This window comes from Austrofundulus limnaeus, unplaced genomic scaffold (assembly GCF_001266775.1).
Source record: "Austrofundulus limnaeus strain Quisiro unplaced genomic scaffold, Austrofundulus_limnaeus-1.0 Scaffold14, whole genome shotgun sequence".
NCBI lineage: Eukaryota > Metazoa > Chordata > Actinopteri > Cyprinodontiformes > Rivulidae > Austrofundulus > Austrofundulus limnaeus.
The window spans coordinates 2671496-2691208 of record NW_013952416.1 but is presented as its reverse complement, the minus strand read 5'-3'; the positions used below and the strand labels follow the sequence as shown (position 1 = coordinate 2691208).

The window sequence follows — 19713 nt, the reverse complement described above, 5'->3', positions numbered from 1 at the left end:
TTTTTATAGAAGAACAACCTAATATTTTAACCTTTTATAATATATTTTTGCGGGGACTGTAGATTTGAAGTAAACTACTCAAAATGATATTTTTCAGGTCATTTTTCCAAAAGACAAAAATGCTAAATTTGGGGATTAAACAGCTGACATAAATATCTCTAAATGGGTGGGTTGTTTTGTGTCAAAACTACCYAGACAATTTATTTTTCTGGTAATATATTTTAGACGTGTGAAAGTCCCAAAAGTCACATTCACAGGGGAACAGATCTGAGCACTCATGCATGCTTAAATCTTTGTGAGACTAATTTATCTTCATAAGACTCAACTCTAAGAAATACTRGGGTTGCATAAGATTTTTATGTAAAAGTCATTTTTAAAAGCAGCAGGTTCAGTTCATATCAAAATATAAGCAATTCAGTTTGGATAAGATGAATTGGAACAGATCAGATACAATGCATCCCTCCAGCTGAATGTCTGTAATTTGACCTTTGGCTTATTTATTTATTTATTTATTTATTTATTTATTTATTTATTTATTTATTGTCTTAAGGTAAATCCAGCAGCATTGACCGTAAAGCGCAGCTTCCCAGGAGAAACTCGGAGCGTTTCAGCACCATCGACGATCAGTTTTGTAACGTTTCTGGTTTCAAGCCGGCGACCATCACCATCTCCACCATCTTTAAACAGGTCAGACCGTCCTCTTCACACCYAGGCAAAAAAAAAATCTGTGAAATATTTCCCAAAAGAGACAAAATCAGATTTGAGTCACGGGCGAGCCTGAKGTCTCAACTCGGCCTTGTATGTTGTTGAGCAGAACCACAGTACAATGCATTCTGTGAGGTTTTGTGATTATTCTACCATAAAGTCATTGCTGTAAAAATGTGCTTCTTTATCTTAGTTGTTTCCATTCTTGACCTTTTGTTTTAATTCTTTAAATAAAATCTGTGTGTTTGTATCAGGAGGGAGATCGTCTAAGTGATGAGGATTTGCTGAAATTCCTTTCAGAGATTAAGAAAACCTCAGTCCCACAAAGACGACCCAAGATGATACCAGGTTATTTTCCACTGCGTTCACGCCGGACCTCTTTGGTTTACACAAAATAATTTAAAAAACAGCTTTTTCGGCCCACAAATACAACCCCCAGTTTTGAAAACGTTGTGTAAAATTCTCATGTTGTGATTTCCAGGTAGCATAAAGTTGGACATGTCTCCTCTCCACGACATGCCGCAGGCCTGTCTGTCCACAGAGCTCATCCCGCTCATACCTGTGGCAGAGAAAAATGTCCGGCCGGTGAAAGAGGTGCTGGAGTTCCCCGCCAGTGAGGTTTTCGTCCCTCACAACATTTACAGGTGGGTTCATGCATGAGGTATGATTTTTGGGTGCATTCAATTCACTTACAGTAAAGTTCATGGAACGACTGATTAAGAAATATATACTTGGCAAAAAAAAAACTACAAAGAAGAAATTTGTGTTTGTTAGATTATTTCTTTGTTGTAACAAGACTTTTTGGTAAGAAATCTTATCAATGACAACTGACTGGCAGRGCCTTTGGATACCAGGAGCTCAAAACAAGTGTCAATAGCAACAGCAAAATAAGCTGACTTGGCATTGTTTTGACCCACATACTCAGCTCTACTGCTCATCCAGCAAACGCATGTTCCTTACAAATGTGGCACCATTTCAAAGGGAATTCAACAGGCTTTCCAAGGGTATAAGAATTATTGCCAAGAAGCGTTGTTACAACAAGGAAATAATCAACCAAACACAAATTTATTTATTTATTTTAAAAAATTTATGTTTGTTTGGGCTTATAAAGTAAGTTGAAATTGAAAGACAGAAGTAAAATGAGTCATGTCTGTGAAAAACATGATAAAATGAACAACGCATTTGTTTGCTCTAACACAGATTGTTTCTCATAAATGCCCGAGGCAACAAYAACGTTCAGGGTTCACTCCTCAGTCAGTTACCAACGTTACACAACTCTCACAACATTCATTTATTTAATATGTAACATGTGGTTTAACACTAAAACATYTTTTTATAAGATCTAATTCAACCAATATTTGACATTTCCCCTAAAATCCTTTTACTAACCTTTCCTCTATTATATTGCTGTAGAGATGGCGCCATCTAGTGCCAAGTGTTTGAGCTGCCTGCTTTCATTGATGTATTAATGAAGTTTCTCCTCCATGTCTGTGAAGGAACCTGCTCTTCGTCTACCCCCAGAGGCTGAACTTTGTGAACAGGCTTACATCAGCAAGAAACATCACCATCAAAATCCAGTTCATGAGCGGAGAGGACCCGAGCTGCGCTCTGCCTGTGAGTAACAGTTAAACTGCTGTTTGACATTTATTACAGAAAAGCTGACTTAACTGATTTAATTGTTGGTTTTATTGGTCTTTCTTCGCCTCAATAATATTATAATAATATTACCACCATCAGTCCACGCAGCTGATGTTTATTAACTGTGTGAGATTTTTTTTATTATTGTTATTACGTTTCTGTTTCTTCTCAGGTCATTTTTGGTAAATCAAGCGGTCCTGAGTTTTTACAAGAAGTTTACACCCCTGTTACCTACCATAACAAGCAAGTATACACCATTTCACACATGCTCTGGGTTTTCTAATACGTAAATTTAAAAATGACAATTGCAATTTATAAGAAATGAKGTTGAAAAACATTTCAAATCGTATGAATTTGTCCTTTTCTAAGCAGCATCCGAAATTTTTGATTCAGTTGTTTGTAATGTTTTTTTTTCTCATTTAAAAACTGAACTCACTTCCCGTCTTCGTTCATCCTCGTCCTCTTTCTTTGGGTTTACTTTGCTTCCTTCTTTTAAATCCTTTTTGGTCTCTCCTCTCAGGTCTCCAGACTTCTATGAGGAAGTGAAACTTGCTCTTCCGGCCCGTCTGACGGAGAGGCACCACCTGCTGTTCACTTTTTACCAGATCAGCTGCCAGCAGAAACAGAACCAGAGCGGCAGCTGCGAGACTCTCATCGGATATTCTGTGAGAMGCTTTTTCAACTTTGCAACTGTGTTTTGTGTCTGAAGTCAATGTTTTCATACTTTTCTGAAATTGCTCTTTGTTTTTTTTTTTGTTTTGTTTTGTTTTTTTTTTATCCAGTGGCTGCCCATACTGAACACTGACCGCCTGCAGATGGGTCAGTACTGTCTGCCCATCGTCTTGGAGAGACTTCCTGTTAACTACTCATTGCACGCCCCAGAGGTGAACATGCAAACACATTTCTGCATGGATGAGAAAATACGATTCATTTAAAAAAAAGATGTTTTGACGTGAAAAAGGTTTATTCCATTAAATAAAAACATTTTTGTCTCATTTCTTGTAGAAACTTCCTRCTCAGGCGCCTCCAGTCAAGTGGATGGAGAGTCACAAAGGACTTWTTAACCTGGAGGTTCAGGCGGTGTCGTCTGTTCACATTCAGGTGAATTATGGCTGGAAACMTGGCCTTAAAGCTAATTTTTGTCTTTTTATATAGCTTTGGATTTTAGCTACCGTTCTGCTAATTGAAAGTTTTAGCCAGCCTTTTGCTACTTTRAGCTTTTTGCTAACATTTTGCTACTTTTAGCTACCCTTTTAGCTAAACATATTAACCTTTTATCATGTGGTCATAACATGATGCTGAGTAGGTGCTAGGCTTGATAAAAACAAAATACCTTTAGGGAGCATTTTGCTATTTTTACTTACTTTTTCTTTTATAGCACTTTGAAATTGTCTTTAAATGTATAAAGRGTTAATAAAAGATGTTAGCTCTGGCTACTTTTTGCTATTAGTCACCTTTTCCCCTTATTTACTTTTTAGCTAGCRMTATGCTACTTTCACATTTGAGTTTACCTTTTGCTGTTTTTAGCTAGCATTTTACCACCTTTAGCTTTTAGCTAGTGTTCTACTTAGCTAGTTTCAGCTTCTTTAGCAGTCATTCAGCTCTCAGCAGTCACACTGCYTTTATACAGAAACTACAAATTCTCTAATTTGATTTTTTTCTGGTTTTATGAGGCAAATTTATACATTTTTTCCCCAGACTAAATTTTCAAAGTTTTTTATTCTTGTCTTTTCTCCAGCTTCACCCTGAGGTGCTACATGCTTTATTTTTCCTCTGATGCTGGTTTTCTTTGTGAGTCATTTAGGAAGTTCTGCTCTGTAACAAAGCGTTCCTCTGCTGCTCCAGGACAACCACCTGGAGCGGTTCTTCACCCTGTGCCACGCTCTGGAAGGCTGCGTTACGTTCCCTCTGCGCTTCAGGGARGAGAAGATTCCTGAGAACAAGCTGGAGCACGAGCTGAAGCTCAGCATCATTTCACTGGCCTCTGCTCGATTAGAGCCTCTGGTCCTCTTTCTCCACCTGGTGCTGGATAAACTCCTGACTCTCATCATGCAGCCCATGGTTATTGCTGGTCAGACTGGTGAGGAGTTATCTTAAATTTATGCTTGTCAGTGGTGGGCACAAGCCCGCTGAAGCACAAATCCGCTAATTGTGGACTTAAATATTTTGTTTGCGCTGTAGCGGTCTTACTGATTTTTATAATTCATAAGCGGATTTGCGCTTTCTAAAATTAAAATGCAGTACCGCTAATAACTATTTATCTACCTGCCATCATTATCTTGAACAGCAGAATGTATGCTGTCAATGAATCACAACACGTGATCTATCCTACAGCATCCCTCCCAGATAAACACACTTATTGGAAAGGTATACATCCTTGCAGACTGTTGCTCTGGGTCACGGTTCTCATTTCCCACAATGCTTTGTGTTTGCTTAAGTAGCAGGAAGGCAATAACAAAAACAGTTAACGTTTGTAATCCATACTAAACTTTTTTATGTATTGTTTTATTGTCCTTTACAATTGGAGCTCCCTTTTAAAAAAATAAAAAATAAAGTTTAAACGCTGGAGCTCAATACTTGACTTACAGTAATTGGTCGAAGCAATGGGTTAGAGACTCAGAAATGATTTAAAGCTGTTATGCTGATGAAGACTGACATTTAGTGGTCAACCGGAGCAACTGCATGGAAAACTTTAAAATCCAAGCTCTTATTTTGAAGGGAAGATAGTTTGTTGTACTCCGTGCTTTCCCGTCACAAATCAAATCCGTCATGTACCCAGAATGCATCGCATCAGTTTTTCAATAAACAGTTTTAAATTTGCTTTATTGATGCTTCTTTAATGAAAAAACTATAACAAACAAAAGAAAAAGAGACAAAGAAGCGGCCGAACCAGCAATCCTCAACAACTTTTTAATTTTTACACCAGGAGCTAAAGGTCTGTTTCAGGAAATCACATCCCCAGCAATCGGCAGATGTAGAATTAAGTTGTAAAAGAGTTCATACACCGCTAGTTGGCAGTGTTGTGCAAATATTGTACATGAACTGTTGCCAGCTAGTATGTGTCAAATTGAACGTGCGCTTTAAAATTAGCTTCCTCTATATTTCTCTATGGCATTATTGCTTTTGAAGTTGCGGACCTAAATATTGTCATCAGCACTTTAGAAATTGCGTAGCTAATTTTTGGATTAGCGCTGCCCACCACTGATGGTTGCTCATTTATTTTAAGTCAGTGTTCTAACGGTTTTTGTTTCTACTTGTGTTTCCTTTTCTTTAGCCAACCTGGCTCAGATAGCCTTTGAATCAGTGGTGTCTATTGTTAACAGTCTTCACAACAGCCAGGAGCTGGTCAGGGACCAGCTGGGCAGGAACAGCCTCCTGGCGTCTTACCTGTACTGGGTGTTCCGCCTCCCTGAACCTCACGGAGACATGCAGAGTGCAGGTGCCGGCACGGTCATCTGTCCYTTTCAGCCACATGCTTGCCTGTCAGATTTACATTTTTTTAAATTTATTTTGTTTTTTTCCCTGAACGCARCTCCAGGCCCGATGAGTTCCCTGCCCTCGTCGGAGAGTCGCTACAGCACCATGGGTCGGGCCACAGCGACCGTGGTCGGGAGCATGCTCCTGCAGTCCAGGGTGCGCAGCAGCAGCAACCCCGACATCCCCGCTCAGCAACTGTCTGCTGAAGATGTGGAAGTCAAAAACATTCTCTCTGCAAAGGTACGCGTGAGTCGGACCTAACTGGATCTGAATCCTTTTCTAGATGTACCTGCTTTTATGAATGAACTGTTCTGTCTGCAGGGCCACAACAACCCAGGCAGCCGCATGTCCACCTATGTGGACGTCAACAACCATCAGAACCAGACGGGAAGCACCCGACCCTCCAACAGGAAGGTACTGGTCTCTCCGGCACTTTATGTTTTACAACTTCAATGAGACTTTGTTTATTTTATAGAAAATTTCACTGTTGAAAATATGAACAGTTTTTATTATTTATATTTATTTTTTCCCTATTTATTGAACTTTTTTGCGGCATTTTTCTCATGAGAGAATCTAGAAATTTTGCGACAGAGAGGAGGTAAATAACGTTAGTGGTCATTTCTTTTCTTGATAACATTGCCCTGAATTACAGCATATAAAGATTGTTTATCATTTATTTTTTCAGACAATAAGATTGAGAAAATTGAAACCATGTCTTTTTGTTCCTAAAACTCAGAAATCTGGCCATTTTAAAATTTTCCATATTGTTTAAGTTTTCTTCTTAGCTTGACCACATTTATTGTTTTAATAAACTGAGATRTGTTGAAAGTTTTTCGTTTCTAAAAAAAAAACCAGATCATTTTTAGCTGCACTTAGTTATTGTGTATTTCGGCAGTTTATTTTCTTTTCAGCAGTCATGTTTTTCCTCTTCACAATTGGAAAGCACGTTCAAACTCATTAATTGAAATATTTTTACACAATTTGTTGTCTTGCAGCTGCAAAAGTAAACAAATAATAACCCGATCTAAGAGTTGAACGTTCAGTTTAACATGCCGATGCGACAAAAAAAAAAAAAATCTGTTTGGTTGCAACTTAATGTTCTTTAGTTATTAAGTTAAAGTAGATTTTAAAGAAGAACAGAAAGTTTTTTTTATTATTATTAATGGAACACATGATGTGGAACAAAACCTTTTAAATGTTTAGTGTTAGAGAGCACTCAGACTTTAAACATCCCGGTTCTGCAGCTCAAACAGAAACAGCTCAGCCTCCACTTTCCTCCAGCAGCCACAAGGTGGCAGTCTAACCCTCTGATGGATCAGTTTTCAGTCAACATCCTGATTTTTAGAATGAATGCAGGTGACATCCAGTTCATGTAAGTGGTCTTGTGCTGTATATTTTGAAGACAGTATTTATGCAGTTTTGCTCATTTTCTCTCTTGCAGCAGTTTCACGAGGAGCTGGCCCTGCAGATGGTCGTCAGCACCGGTGTCTGCAGAGAAAATGCTTATAAATACGCCTGGTTCTTCTTTGAGCTGTTGGTGCGTGTTTTTCTTTTGTTTATTCTTAATACCTTTTTTTGATAGTTGCCATTGATATTAATGCTGAATGGGTTAGTTGATTAAAAACAAATCCACTTATATAAAAAACATTACTGTAGCTTGTACACAGTTATTTAAAGCAAACTCATTTATAATTTGGATGTCAAGTTAGCTTTGCTGCTGTCTCCTGTAATTTTTACGCTTTGTGATCCTTTTTTTTTTTGTTTCCCGCCGGACGTGGTAAACAGGTGAAAAGCATGGCACAGCACGTGTCCCAGCTGGACAAGCACAGCGTGCCCCGACGGAGCCGCTTCTCCGACAGATTCAAAGGCGACATCGGCACCATCGTCTCGGTGGTCACGGCCGAGGTCTGCACCATCCTCATCAAGCAGCACAAGGTAGGAGGTGAAGACGAGTCTTTGATGCCGCCCCCTTTTTCTCTTCTCCCGGGCTGGATGGGAGGCAGTCGCGGCCCGGGCGTACTCGTCGTCTGCGTCCAGACGAAGCTCAGCCAGACGCTCGGTGAGATCCAGTCTGATTGTTGACTTGTTTTGTTTCAGGAGGTAGAGCAAGCAGAGAAAGTCAACATCAGCCTGGCCTTCTTCCTGTACGACCTGTTGTCTCTCATGGACCGAGGCTTCGTCTTCCAGCTAGTGAGAAACTACTGGAACCAGGTATGATTTTAAACTTAAAGCAGCTTTTAGCGTTATTAAAACACACCTGTCTTGATTTTGAAGCAACGTGCAATGTGTAAATATTTTTTTTAACTTTTAAATTTTTTTTAAATAGATGTCAGCAAAGAGTGTAGCCATGCCGATGTTGATCAGCATGCGTTTGGAGTTCCTGCGAATCCTCTGCAGCCARGAGCACTACCTCAACCTGTGCCTGTACTTCAGCAGCCCTGCCTCAGCTCCCGCATCGCCGTGCCCGTCCATCTCCTCGCAGGTGGGCCGTCCTCACAGCCAGCGGAAAGTTTGATCCCCCTCCCAAAAGGCGAAGGAGGATTGTGTTCCTGCTTGTGTGTGTGTGTGTGTGTGTGTGTGTGTGTGTGTGTGTGTGTGTGTGTGTGGTTACCAAAATATCTCCTGAACTACTGGACGGATTTTAATGAAACGATCAGGTAATAACCATCCGGTGTATAAATACAACTGATTGTATTTTAGAGCCGACCCAATTCAAGATGGCCGCCACAGCCAACGTAAAAATGTCTACGTGTCGGTCCATTTTCAAAATGTTCTACTAAAATTTGGTTGCCGCTAAGAGCTTTTCGCAAGACATGCTGCTCAAACATTCAGTTTTGTCGGTTTGTGTCGACCCTGTTTTTCTGTTAGCAAAATATCCAATAAACTACTGGGTAAATTTTAATTAAGATTTCAGAAAGTGATAATTAGATGTTCAACTACAAACGATTAACTTTTGAAGTCAGCTCAGTTCAAGATGGCTGCCACAGCTAATCAAACCTAGCTTGRACATCTCACAATATTGCGTGAGATCACAAATAATTCTCAGAGTTTGAGCAAAACGGCTTCAACTGTCGTTTCCCAACAAAAGAGAAGAGAACTGCAGGAGTTTGAGGGAGATTTTTGTTTTTGGGCAGCCTGTGATGTATTTATTCATTTAGTTTTCCTTTTGCTCGTCTCATTGTCTGTCTCCATCGTTTCATCTTTCTGTGCAGAGTTCCGGTTCGTGTAGTTTCCAGGAGCAGCAGAGGATCCTGGCGCTGTTTGATCTCTCTCAGGAATTTAAGCAACAGCATTACCTCGCCGGTCTGCTCCTCACAGAGCTCAGCGTCGCGCTCGACATGGAGTCAGAGGGGTACGACGGCACAGATGCTGTCAAAAWATATTCCCTGTTAACGCCTGCTACTTATCATTGCATTTGGAGTTTTCTGAAAGCTTAAAAAATACGTACAGTATGTTCTGAGAGAAAAGTGTCATAATTGGACATAATTTTATTTGTCTGATTTAATCAGGCAGTGGAAATGTTTTAATGTGTTTGCAGGGGAAAAGTACAAAGAAAGGCCATCAATGCAATTTACAGCCTGCTGTGCTCTCATGATCTGGATCAGCGCTGTGAAAAACCTGAGGTCAGAGCCAAGGTGGCTGGTCTCTACCTCCCCCTAGTGGGGATCATTATAGAATCTACCAACTACCTGGATTTCACAGGTAAGGGCGAACACACAWACAGTACACAGATTTAGTTTCCTATCTTTTTTTTAACATTCAGTAACGTTGACAGACTCAACATATCTTAAAGTAAAATATCTGAGGGTTTTGAGTCTGAAGACTCTAAACCAGGAATGGGCAACTGCTGGCCCACAGGCCTTATCCGGCCCGTGGGGGATTTCCGTCCAGCCCCACCAGCTCCTATTTTTTTCTTAAAAAGCACATGTAGCTTAGATTATATAAATATTGAAAGCTTCACAGAATTTCAAAGCAAYCCTATGTGTTTACTCTGCTAAAAGACACTGGTTGCCATGAAGGATTTTTATACAAGTCACCACTACAACACGCTGCACAAAGCTAAATATGAGAAGTTTACTGAAGTCACAAGAACATAAACAACAGCGACTTTTTACCACAACCATTCAGGAAACTGCATTCAAGGTGTCTTATTTGTTGTGCTTCAGCTTATTACTTTTATTTTAATTAGATACTATTTTTTTGCATTCATATTTATGTTATTGTTGTATATTGTTATTTATGTTGTAGGCCAAAAGCACAACTGTTGTACATTAATGTGAGCATGATTTTTTTTAAGTTACTGCACTGTTTGTTGGTTTAATAAACGTACATATACAAACATTAAAGGGGCAATATAATGTGTTTCTCAGGCATATATTGAAATTCTATACCATAATAAAGTAATTGCTATCTTCAGTAGTTATTAAAATGCTGTTTTTATGTTTAAATCAAAAATAAACTTGACTTCTCCTTCATTTCCATTTCTAAACACCTTGCAATTGGCCTCCGTCTCRTTAAGAACCTCCTTCTGATCCCGTCACGCCCATTTCAGCACGTCATCACAGCRGCTTCTCTCTTGTTTACAACCTGGAGCGTCGCAGCATGCTTTGTTATAATGACCATTAAAAAAACAACAACAACATTATACAAGATCGGTTTTGGAACATTGCACCTCAGGATACATATGAACCTTACTGTCGGACCGGAAAATACGTTTTCTGAAGAACCGGAGCGATTACAGAGAGGACAGCTGGTAAGATTATTGCTCTGTGATGAAGAAGCTCGGTTCGGAGACAGAGCCCAAAATGTGGTTCTAGTCCCAACCAGTCGTTTTTGCTCCTCTGCCTGGCTGCCACGGGACACCACAGGATTTCTCAAACATGCATGAATGAGTCAAAGCAAGACTCRGGGCATGTTTTTGATGAGAGGATAACATTATAACATGATATAAKACTCAAAAAAGTTGATTTTACACAGGGGCGGTTCTAGGGGTGGGGCCACAGGGACATTGGCCCCAGCTAAYCTCTGACTGGCCCCTGAAGTGCCCCTGTCCTTTCACTCATCTGTCCTTTTGATGATGGTGGATGCAGTTCCATGTCCAAACACTAGAGGTGCTAATGAGTCAAAATGGAAGGTCCGGTGTTYTGCGAATTTCAGTTCCCCTGCGAAAATCTGTTCCCCCTAGTGGTTAACCTTAGAGAGAATCACTGGTCCAGGCATAACGTCAGASCAGTCCTYTGAGGGAGGCGCTTCGGATGCGCTTGCAACACAGGGGAAACAGATTTTCACAGCGGAACTGAATATCGTACAACCCCGGCATGAATCAAGCTCACAGAATTCTTCTCTTCTTAAGAAAATCTGAACATCCTGCAGAAAAAGTCTTTCAGCTGACAAACAATGCTGCGTTTTTATCTATGTACAGTGAAAATGTATGTAGAATTGGTAAAAATGACAGGTTATAGGTGTTTAAAGAAGTATGTTGAACAAACACTTGGCCCCTCTGTGGTTGTAGTGGCCCCTTGATGACCCCTTACTCAGACAAATCCTAGACCCACCACTGATTTTACATGCCTTTAATAAAATGTCCATGTGTAGCGCTTTGTGGCCCTCTGGTAGTGTCAACAAAAAACTGCGCCCCCTTTCCATCATTGAAGTTGCCCATCCCTGCGCCAAACCAAACCAAGCCACAATGATATAGATCCTGTGGAATTTGCTCCTAATGAGCTTTAACAAGGACAAAGGTTAACGAGTTGCCTCTAATCAGCAATTATCGTCCATCAGGTAACTCTGTTTTTGTATCTAACTACAGCCATCCATCTTCCTCCACCTTGGCATGAACMTGTTAATGCTGAATTTTTTTTATGTCTGTTTTACCTCTAATTAAGGCACAGCTGGGTCACACTGGAGCCCACCACCACAGCTCCTCTCCGCTCCCATCTAACGTGCTTCTTGTCTCCTCAGTGTGCGACTCGCGGGGCGGGAAAAACAAGACGGGCGAACCCGAGGACGACCTTGAAAACGTCCCACCCATCAATCAGTCTGTTGCCATGGCGATTGCCGGGAACCCCTTTAACACGCTGGGTCGGAACGTTCTCGTCTCCATGGCCTCTTTGGTAAAGTACAGATTCTTATATATCTTTTTTAATTCCAAAGAGAAGAGAATTCAAAGGTTTGTCAAAAGTTCAGAYGTGCATGGAGTGCTCGTGTTTGAGATTGTGTCGGCGAGTGTTTCTCTTCCCAACAGGTGAGCGGCACAGATGCTGATTGATTAGCTGTCAGAGCCACACACGCACTTCATCCATCCTGAAAAAAAAAAACCTCTCTCTCACACACATATCTGTGGGAGATGGTTTATGGGCAGGCATTGCCATCATAAGTGAACAGGGCCGTCCTCTCTGACAAACWCATCCATCAAGTGCTGTTACAGCAACAACACAAGGAAGCAAATCCACCGCCGCCGCCGTTCTCCTCCTCCTGCCTCCGTTTCCCTCCAAAGACGGGAATCGGTTCCTCGTACGTTGTCGCAAGAAACACTATTGTGGAAAAAGCGGTTTTCACGTGAGTCTGGTGTTCATCAGGAACCCAAACCAGAGCACTTGTTCCTCATTCACAGGCSGTTCACCCTCAGACAGAATCGTTATAAATCATTTACTCGTTTCGGGAAGAATTCGTCCTCTTTTTTTTTATTTTTCCACTTGATGCTTATTTTCAAATGAACAAGTGACGTTTCAGTTCACACGCTATGATTTTCACTTTTTATTTTTTTACCATCGGATTRTGGTGAGCTTGAGTCCAGGCCCTGGAAAGCAGGTTGTTGGTGGGACACCTACAGRGGTTGGAGTTTAATGGCTACATTTATCAAAAGTGCCACACAACGAAGCGGCGGCAGCTCCTCTGGAGCAGCGATTCATCACGGCATGAATAAAGGTAAATTAATCTGCACTAGATTAAACGCCCGCTGAGACGTGGAGGAAAGCCACACTCRGCTTAAAGCCCGCGTGGAAGACCCGACCGATCATCACGTTTGAAGACGCTTGTGAGTGATCTACTATTAGATCCACTCACTCAACGCAGGAGGAGTGACAGCGTTATGGATGAGGTTTGGTAAGGGTTAATTACTAAATGGGATCTACACAGAGAGAAAATTACCCCCTACACTTACTGAAATCTTTGTGTTTGCCACTTATGATTATCACCCGCAGCCAGAGGCGAAGGCAGATATTATGCCTGTGTGTGAGCTCACGCTTGCGTAAMTGTTTGTCAGAACTGTTGGCARGAACCACTGAACAAATTTTAATAAAACTATGAGAAAACAAACCCTGGATGAACATCCYCAACTGATTAACTAGTGAAGTAAGCCCAATTCAAGATGGCCGACACAAAAACTCCTGAACTTCAATGGTGACGTGTTCAATACTTATTTTACCCGCTGTATTTACCTAACTTAYCTTATTAAATGTTCTGTAATGTCCTGTGTTCATCCCAGCAGGTGAAATCCGTAGCCACCCTGGCGGCCGACACGAGCCGCCACCTGTTGGTGTGTTTCCTGTGGGTGATGAAGAACGCTGACCGGACCCTGATCCAACGCTGGACCGTGGACATGCCTTCATCGCAGCTCAACAAACTGCTGGAGCTCCTCACCATCTGCATCTCCTGCTTTGAGTACAGGGTCAGTTTTCCGTCTTTGTGCATTTACATCCATTGGGCCTCATGCAAGAACATGTTCGTATTCTTATCCTAAATTTCTCTTACTTTTGTTCGTACAAAGGGTTCGTACGAACATGTCACGTCAGATTCAACAAACTCTTCTATCTTCAGGAAAKGTGCGTAAATGAGCTGCGTAAATTACACCTGTTCTATCCAGCTGCTCGTGCACGCGAGAGGAGATTAACATAATTACCACCCCCAAAACACCATTTATGGCTGTGTTTCCTGCCTCAGATACAAGGAAGTGTTCATTCATGAAAATGACAGCGAAAACTAAAAAAAACTTTACGAGTTCAGAGATTGAAGTCRGTCTGTCAGAGATCCAGAAAAGAAAATCTGTCATTTTTAGCAGCTCAGCTGTGGGATAAAAAAGACCTGCTAAATGTATAAACAACTGTGTTAAATTATTTTCATTTATTCAGAAGCCGCAGCGCTGCGCACCCTGCACCCCCCCACCCCCCGCGCGCGCTGCGGTGGTCTCAGATGCGGGTTTGAAATAAGCATTTTAAAATGTTTTCTAAATAAGTCTGGCACTTTGGAGAAAATCCAGGACTCGCTGGAGGGATGGTGGATCACCTCTGACCTGGGAACGTCTCGGAGTCCCCCAGGACGAGCTGGAAAGTGACTCTGGAGAGCGCGGGGTCTCCTGCTGCCCCCCTGCCGCACCCGATCCCAGATAAGCCGGCCGGACGGACAATTTATTTTGTTAGTCTAATTTATTACATTTAAAATTATAACTCTAATTCAAGCAGAATAGCCTATTGTCAACATAATTATGGAGTGTAATTTATTTTCAACTCAAAATATCTTCAAACTAACGAAATATAAAGTTATTAATAAAGAAAATCCGTCTGGATAACAGCAGACTGACTGCTCGTAAAATATAKGACAGGTCTGGACCACTCGTYAATTTTGTTCGTATCTGAAAAAAATCTTAGAATACGAAAACATTGGTGAATGCCACAAATTCTCCTAAATCACTCGTACGCACAACTTAAGAACAAATCTGTGCGTACGAACGGTTCTTGCATGAGGCCCAATGTTTTTACCATTTACGCTCGCAAATAGAAAGTTTTATAGAGCTGGAATCCGTCGCTGTCTGCGTTTGCCTGTGTGTTTCTGCAGAACATTATTCAAACTGTGTGCACTCCGGCYGTTTGTGTGTGTTTCTGTGACTTTGCAGGGGAAGCAGAGCAGTGACAAAGTGAGCACTCAGGCCTTACAGAAATCGCAGCAGGTCAAACTGCAGCTAGAAGAAGCCCTGCTGCGAGGGATGGGAGCCCGCGGAGAAATGATGAAACGAGTTGGAGGTAAATATTTTTTTTCTTGTGCTATAATGGCCACTGCTAAAAGGCAGGCCACATTGTAATAACTGAGGATTTGTGTTTGCAAAATATCTCATGAACCACTATGAATTTTAATCAAGTCTTGCAGGCATTACAGTAAACAGTAGTTCACAGTCCAGTAAAACCACAGAATGGTTTCTTCACTGTCTGCTTTATTTATTTATTCATTTTTTTTTAATGATGATTCTTTTCCCCCTCAGGAACGGATAGATCTATGGGTCAAAGAGAGAACCTGCGCTGGAGGAAAGACCGCACTCAGTGGAGACAAACTAACGACAGACAGGATAAGTATGTTGGATGTCTGATTTTACTTCATTCATAATCTCCTGCCTGGCTTCCTGTTGGTTGTGCTTGAAAAAAAAAACTTATTTCTAACCATTCCTCACATTTAAACAGATCTAAATCAGAGTTGGACCAAGAGGCTCTGATCAGTGGGAACTTAGCCACAGAGACAAACCTCATAGTACTTGACCTGCTGGAGACRATCATACAGGTCAGGAAATCCTCTTTTTATTAACTTGTCCCGAATTATTGCATCATCAGATGTCTATAAATGAATAACGTAGAAAATAGTGAGTAGTTGTATAACTGATAATCAGATTTTTAGTATAAAGAATATTAATACATGTCGATTATGTTTGTATGTATGTTACAGGTTTTTCTATTTTGTATTGTACAAAGTTTTCCATCTTAGAGAATCATTTTATTAAGTAATGTAATAACAAAACATGTAATTTTATTTAGTGGTAATTTTTACTACTCTACAGATTGAAACAGACATGTAGAAATATGTAAAACATGAAAACAAAGGTGTGACTGCTGACTCAGCAAACACAATAAAGAAAGATGGATTACTGCACTGCCCACGCTGTGAATCCCTCCCAGCTTGAGTTTTCTCCTTATTAACGCATCCTTTGTTGCATACGTTCAGGGTTTATTTATTTATTTATTTATTTTTTGCATTTTATTAGTTAATCCCCAGGGGTTAGCATTTGCATTTTGTTTTTAATTAGCATACTTTCCATCTGTCTCGCACACAGGCTGTGCCTCTGGCTGACTGCAAGGACAGCGTGGTCGGCGGCGTGRTGAAGGTGCTACTCCACTCTCTCACCTGCAACCAGAGCACCACTTTCCTCTCGCACACCTTCAGCACGCTGAGAGCGCTGGTCATCAAGGTACTTTTGTCCGTTTTTGCATAAACGCTATTCGCCGGCACCAGCCAGAGTCATTCATGGACGTTGTCTGCGTGCAGTTCGGAGACCTGTTGTTCGAGGAGGAGGCGGAGCAGTGCGCCGACCTGTGCCAGAAGGTGCTCCAGTACTGCAGCAGCCCCGTCGACGAGAACAGGAGCCAGGCCTGCGCCACCCTCTACCTCATCATGAGATACAGCTTCAGTAACGCCAGCGTAAGCGAACCCAAACGCCACGTGACACGAAGGATCCCCTCAAAGTTACATGTGCAGAAAAAGCAAAAAATAAATAAAAAACAGATAATTCAGGCAAGTGTTAAGTTGCTCTCAAAAAACACCGGCGCTTTTAAAGGAAATTGCGTTTGCATGTGATTAAACTTAATATGGGTGAGCGTTCAGAGCGTCCTCGTGAAGACTCCCTGAAGCTGGGACTCACTCGCAGGAGAGGACTCGCTCGTCCTCTCCTGCTCGGCTTTAATGTCTTTTCCGTGTCTATTTCGAGCGCGCCGCAGAAAGTTCCCGCTGAAAGATGTGTCTCTAAGTAGAGAGTAGAAAGATATGTCACTGTCTGCCTCGCTGTCTTCGTGTCCCTCTTTAACTAATGACAGCCAGCCCCCTCTGAACGCGTGCGTGTGTGTGTGCGTGCGTGCGTTTTCGTGTAAAAGTGAAACGTTTGCGCCTCGAGGGAGTTGAGGGGGGGGGGGGGGTTAAAACTGGGCCTGGAGAGGAGAGAATCCTGATGGAGATAGAGGAGCGTTTGTAGGGGAAGTGAAGCGGTGATGGAGGGAAATGAAAAAGACGAGACAGAGAAAAGACAGATCTAAACGGAGCGGGGAGGGATAAGATGGAGTATCTTCTTTCATTTTATGCACCGCTTTGATTACTTCTGTTGCAGTCGATATTTCCTGTGTTTACAATCTGTTTGCTGTAATGAAAGTCAGACGCTCATCCCGCGCAGCACATTGAGACACACACACACACACACACACACACACACACACACACACACACNCACACACACACACACACACACACACACACACACACACACACACACACACACACAGAATCTCCATCTTACGGGGAGTGTGCCCCCTCTGTGTGTTTGTTTACAGAGTGTATACAGAAGGAGCTGTGATCTGAATTAGCGTAGCAGCCGGATGACTCATTCAAACACTTTACTCTGCTTTTCGTTTGTGTTTTCATCTCTCTAAACGCCCACAATCATACGCTCCGTCCTGTTATGTATTTTTTTAAAATATTTTTTGCCTAAATTTCAGACTATAGACATAAAATGATACCAGAGTTTTGGTCCACCGATAAAAGCAAATCTGCTCTGGAGAGCCGAGAGGAAAAGTAGGCCAGAAGAAATAAAAGCCAAAAAAAAAAATAGGTTTTGTGTTGACTTAAGCTATCATTCAGTCTGCTTTTTTTATTGCAACACGCACACACACACACACACGTGCACACACTCTGTTCGAGGGCAGTGATGGGTGGTTAGGCCCTGGCTCCATGCTCAGTTGAGCAAAATGGGGCCGTAGAGATGATCCATGGGTGATTATGTCTCTGCTAATGGGAGATCATTTCCCGCTTAGCTGGTCATGCTGGAGATGGATGGGACTTCACAAGTACATGGGCACATTTTCTCTCGTCCATTTACACAGTCCTCTTTCTCTCTCTCTCTGCAGAAGAAGATGGAAGGTGTGTGTGTGCGTGTGTGTGTGTGTGTGTGGGGGGGGGGTCAGATCAATTTGACTGAACAGGTAGAGCAGAGGAGGCAAAAACTGCAATTACACCGCATTTTATTCAAGTTTATTTCACATTCTTAGCACCATTCCTTAATAATAAGACCATATTTGTTGTTATTGTTTTTAGTTGGCTATTAAAAAGCTTAAACGTATTTATATTTTAGCACCCTGCTGATGTTTTTCAATTTAATCTCTTTTAAAAGGGTCTTTCGCTCTTTGAAGCTTCAGCTAATTTCTTTTGCTTAAAGACAGAAATGTCACTAAATTCTGCCAGATTGGAATTTAATAACCACAGTTTGTCTGTTAGACAGTCCTCCTTTGGGTTTATTTAATTTCAYCTTTTATTGACTAACAATTGTCTCCTGTGGTGCATCTGAAGTGCATCCTTTTGCCGTTTCCTGCATAGGTAAATGAAGCACTCAGCGGGTCGGGCGATTTGTCAGACCAGACCACCTTTATTTTGTGGTTTCCTTGTCCGGTTCTGATCTGACCGGTCTGCAGCTGTGCAGCCTTTCATGTAACGAGCCGCAATGCATCGTTCCACACGATGGCGCAGATTGTCGTTCAGGACATGGTCATTTTAGCAAGTCGAATCAAAGGCGCCTGGATTCCTTTTTTTTTCTTTTCAGCACAGAGGAGGCTTCCTGAAGAGAAAATAGAGAATCCTGAAGAGAGAAGTATTTGAGATTTGAAAAAGATGTCCAATTGCTGCTATTTTGACTAGATTGTGTCTCAAAAGCTTCCTGTTTTGCACACATGCAGTCCTGATTTAATCCTTATCATCTCTGATCAGCTGCTAATTATTAACTAATTATTAGTTCCTAATTATTCATATGTTTTGTTTTGTACACAAGAATCYTTTCCTTGCTGCACAATTTAGGTGAGCTATATAAAGGTGCCAGTAAGCTACAAGCTAAGTTCTTCTTTGCTTGAATTTATAGCACCTCTTACCTGCAGGCTGCAAGAAGAACYTCAATAGGAAACGTATGAATATCTTGTGAGAATCCATAAATAAATCACACGTAATCCATTGCATTCTGCTTTTCGCAGAACTTCTCGAGAATCAAGATGCAGGTCACCATGTCTCTGGCCTCCCTGGTGGGTAAATCGTCCGACTTCCAGGAGGAATACTTGAGGCGCTCCCTGCGCACCATCCTGGCCTACGCAGAGGAGGATTCAGAGATGCAAAACACTCAGCTGCCCTCACAGGTTACAATCTAACACACGCAGACACGCAGCACGTTTTTTTTGTTTGTTTGTTTTTATATGAAAGATTTTTTATCACAGCCGGCTGCCTTTTTATTTACGTCTGTGTTCGCAGGTGGATGAGCTTCTTAGAAACCTCAACAGTATTTTGTCAGATACGGTGAAGATGAGGGAGTTCCAGCAAGACCCTGAAATGCTCATGGACCTCATGTACAGGTGAAAAACATAAAAGCACACTTGTTCTGTTTTTTTTATCCTGTTTCCATTTACATCTTTTTCTCATTTGTCTCTTACCGTCCACTGATGGGTTTTATTTCTCTGTGGTCCACGCTGTTTATTTGCTGCCCTCACAATGGTAACCATGTGGTGGCAGTTTAGTCCTCTGATCTGGCTTTGTGTGTATGTAAATCTAAACGGCGAGCACACAAATGTGTGTGCGCTCGAGAGAGACCGTGACAGGGAAACTCTGAAACAGAGAGAGAAGACGTGCTGTTGTGGATTTCTTCAGCTCGCGGCAGTTTTGCTGCGTATCATTTATCAGGGAACTTTATGTTTAGGTTTTGGTTCTAGTCACCTGGTCAGTGTCTGTCTGAGCTGTTAGCYTGTCATTCTGATCACTTACATTTACCTCAACATTTACTCCTATTTTACCAAACTACTTCTGAAAAAATGCCTGAAAAACTGTCAACAAACAATA

General features: G+C 41.6%; 1 protein-coding gene across 2 annotated transcripts in view; it reads left to right on the top strand.

Annotated features, from left to right (window-relative positions):
- The window catches only part of dock8 (dedicator of cytokinesis 8), a gene marked incomplete in the record, with an annotated part of 66148 nt that overhangs the window by 36831 nt on the left and 9604 nt on the right, over positions 1-19713 (top strand). The window contains 27 exon segments of one of the 2 annotated variants that reach the window (XM_014002688.1): positions 551-687; positions 960-1053; positions 1187-1349; positions 2202-2319; positions 2516-2586; positions 2864-3008; positions 3126-3227; positions 3349-3444; positions 4189-4423; positions 5618-5782; positions 5882-6060; positions 6142-6234; positions 7262-7357; positions 7606-7755; positions 7918-8031; positions 8147-8302; positions 9033-9172; positions 9359-9522; positions 11782-11933; positions 13307-13489; positions 14711-14837; positions 15074-15161; positions 15270-15366; positions 15914-16048; positions 16126-16278; positions 18861-19019; positions 19132-19232. In XM_014002688.1, coding sequence (XP_013858142.1) covers positions 551-687; positions 960-1053; positions 1187-1349; positions 2202-2319; positions 2516-2586; positions 2864-3008; positions 3126-3227; positions 3349-3444; positions 4189-4423; positions 5618-5782; positions 5882-6060; positions 6142-6234; positions 7262-7357; positions 7606-7755; positions 7918-8031; positions 8147-8302; positions 9033-9172; positions 9359-9522; positions 11782-11933; positions 13307-13489; positions 14711-14837; positions 15074-15161; positions 15270-15366; positions 15914-16048; positions 16126-16278; positions 18861-19019; positions 19132-19232 — 3613 coding nt within the window. 2 annotated transcript variants of the gene reach the window in all.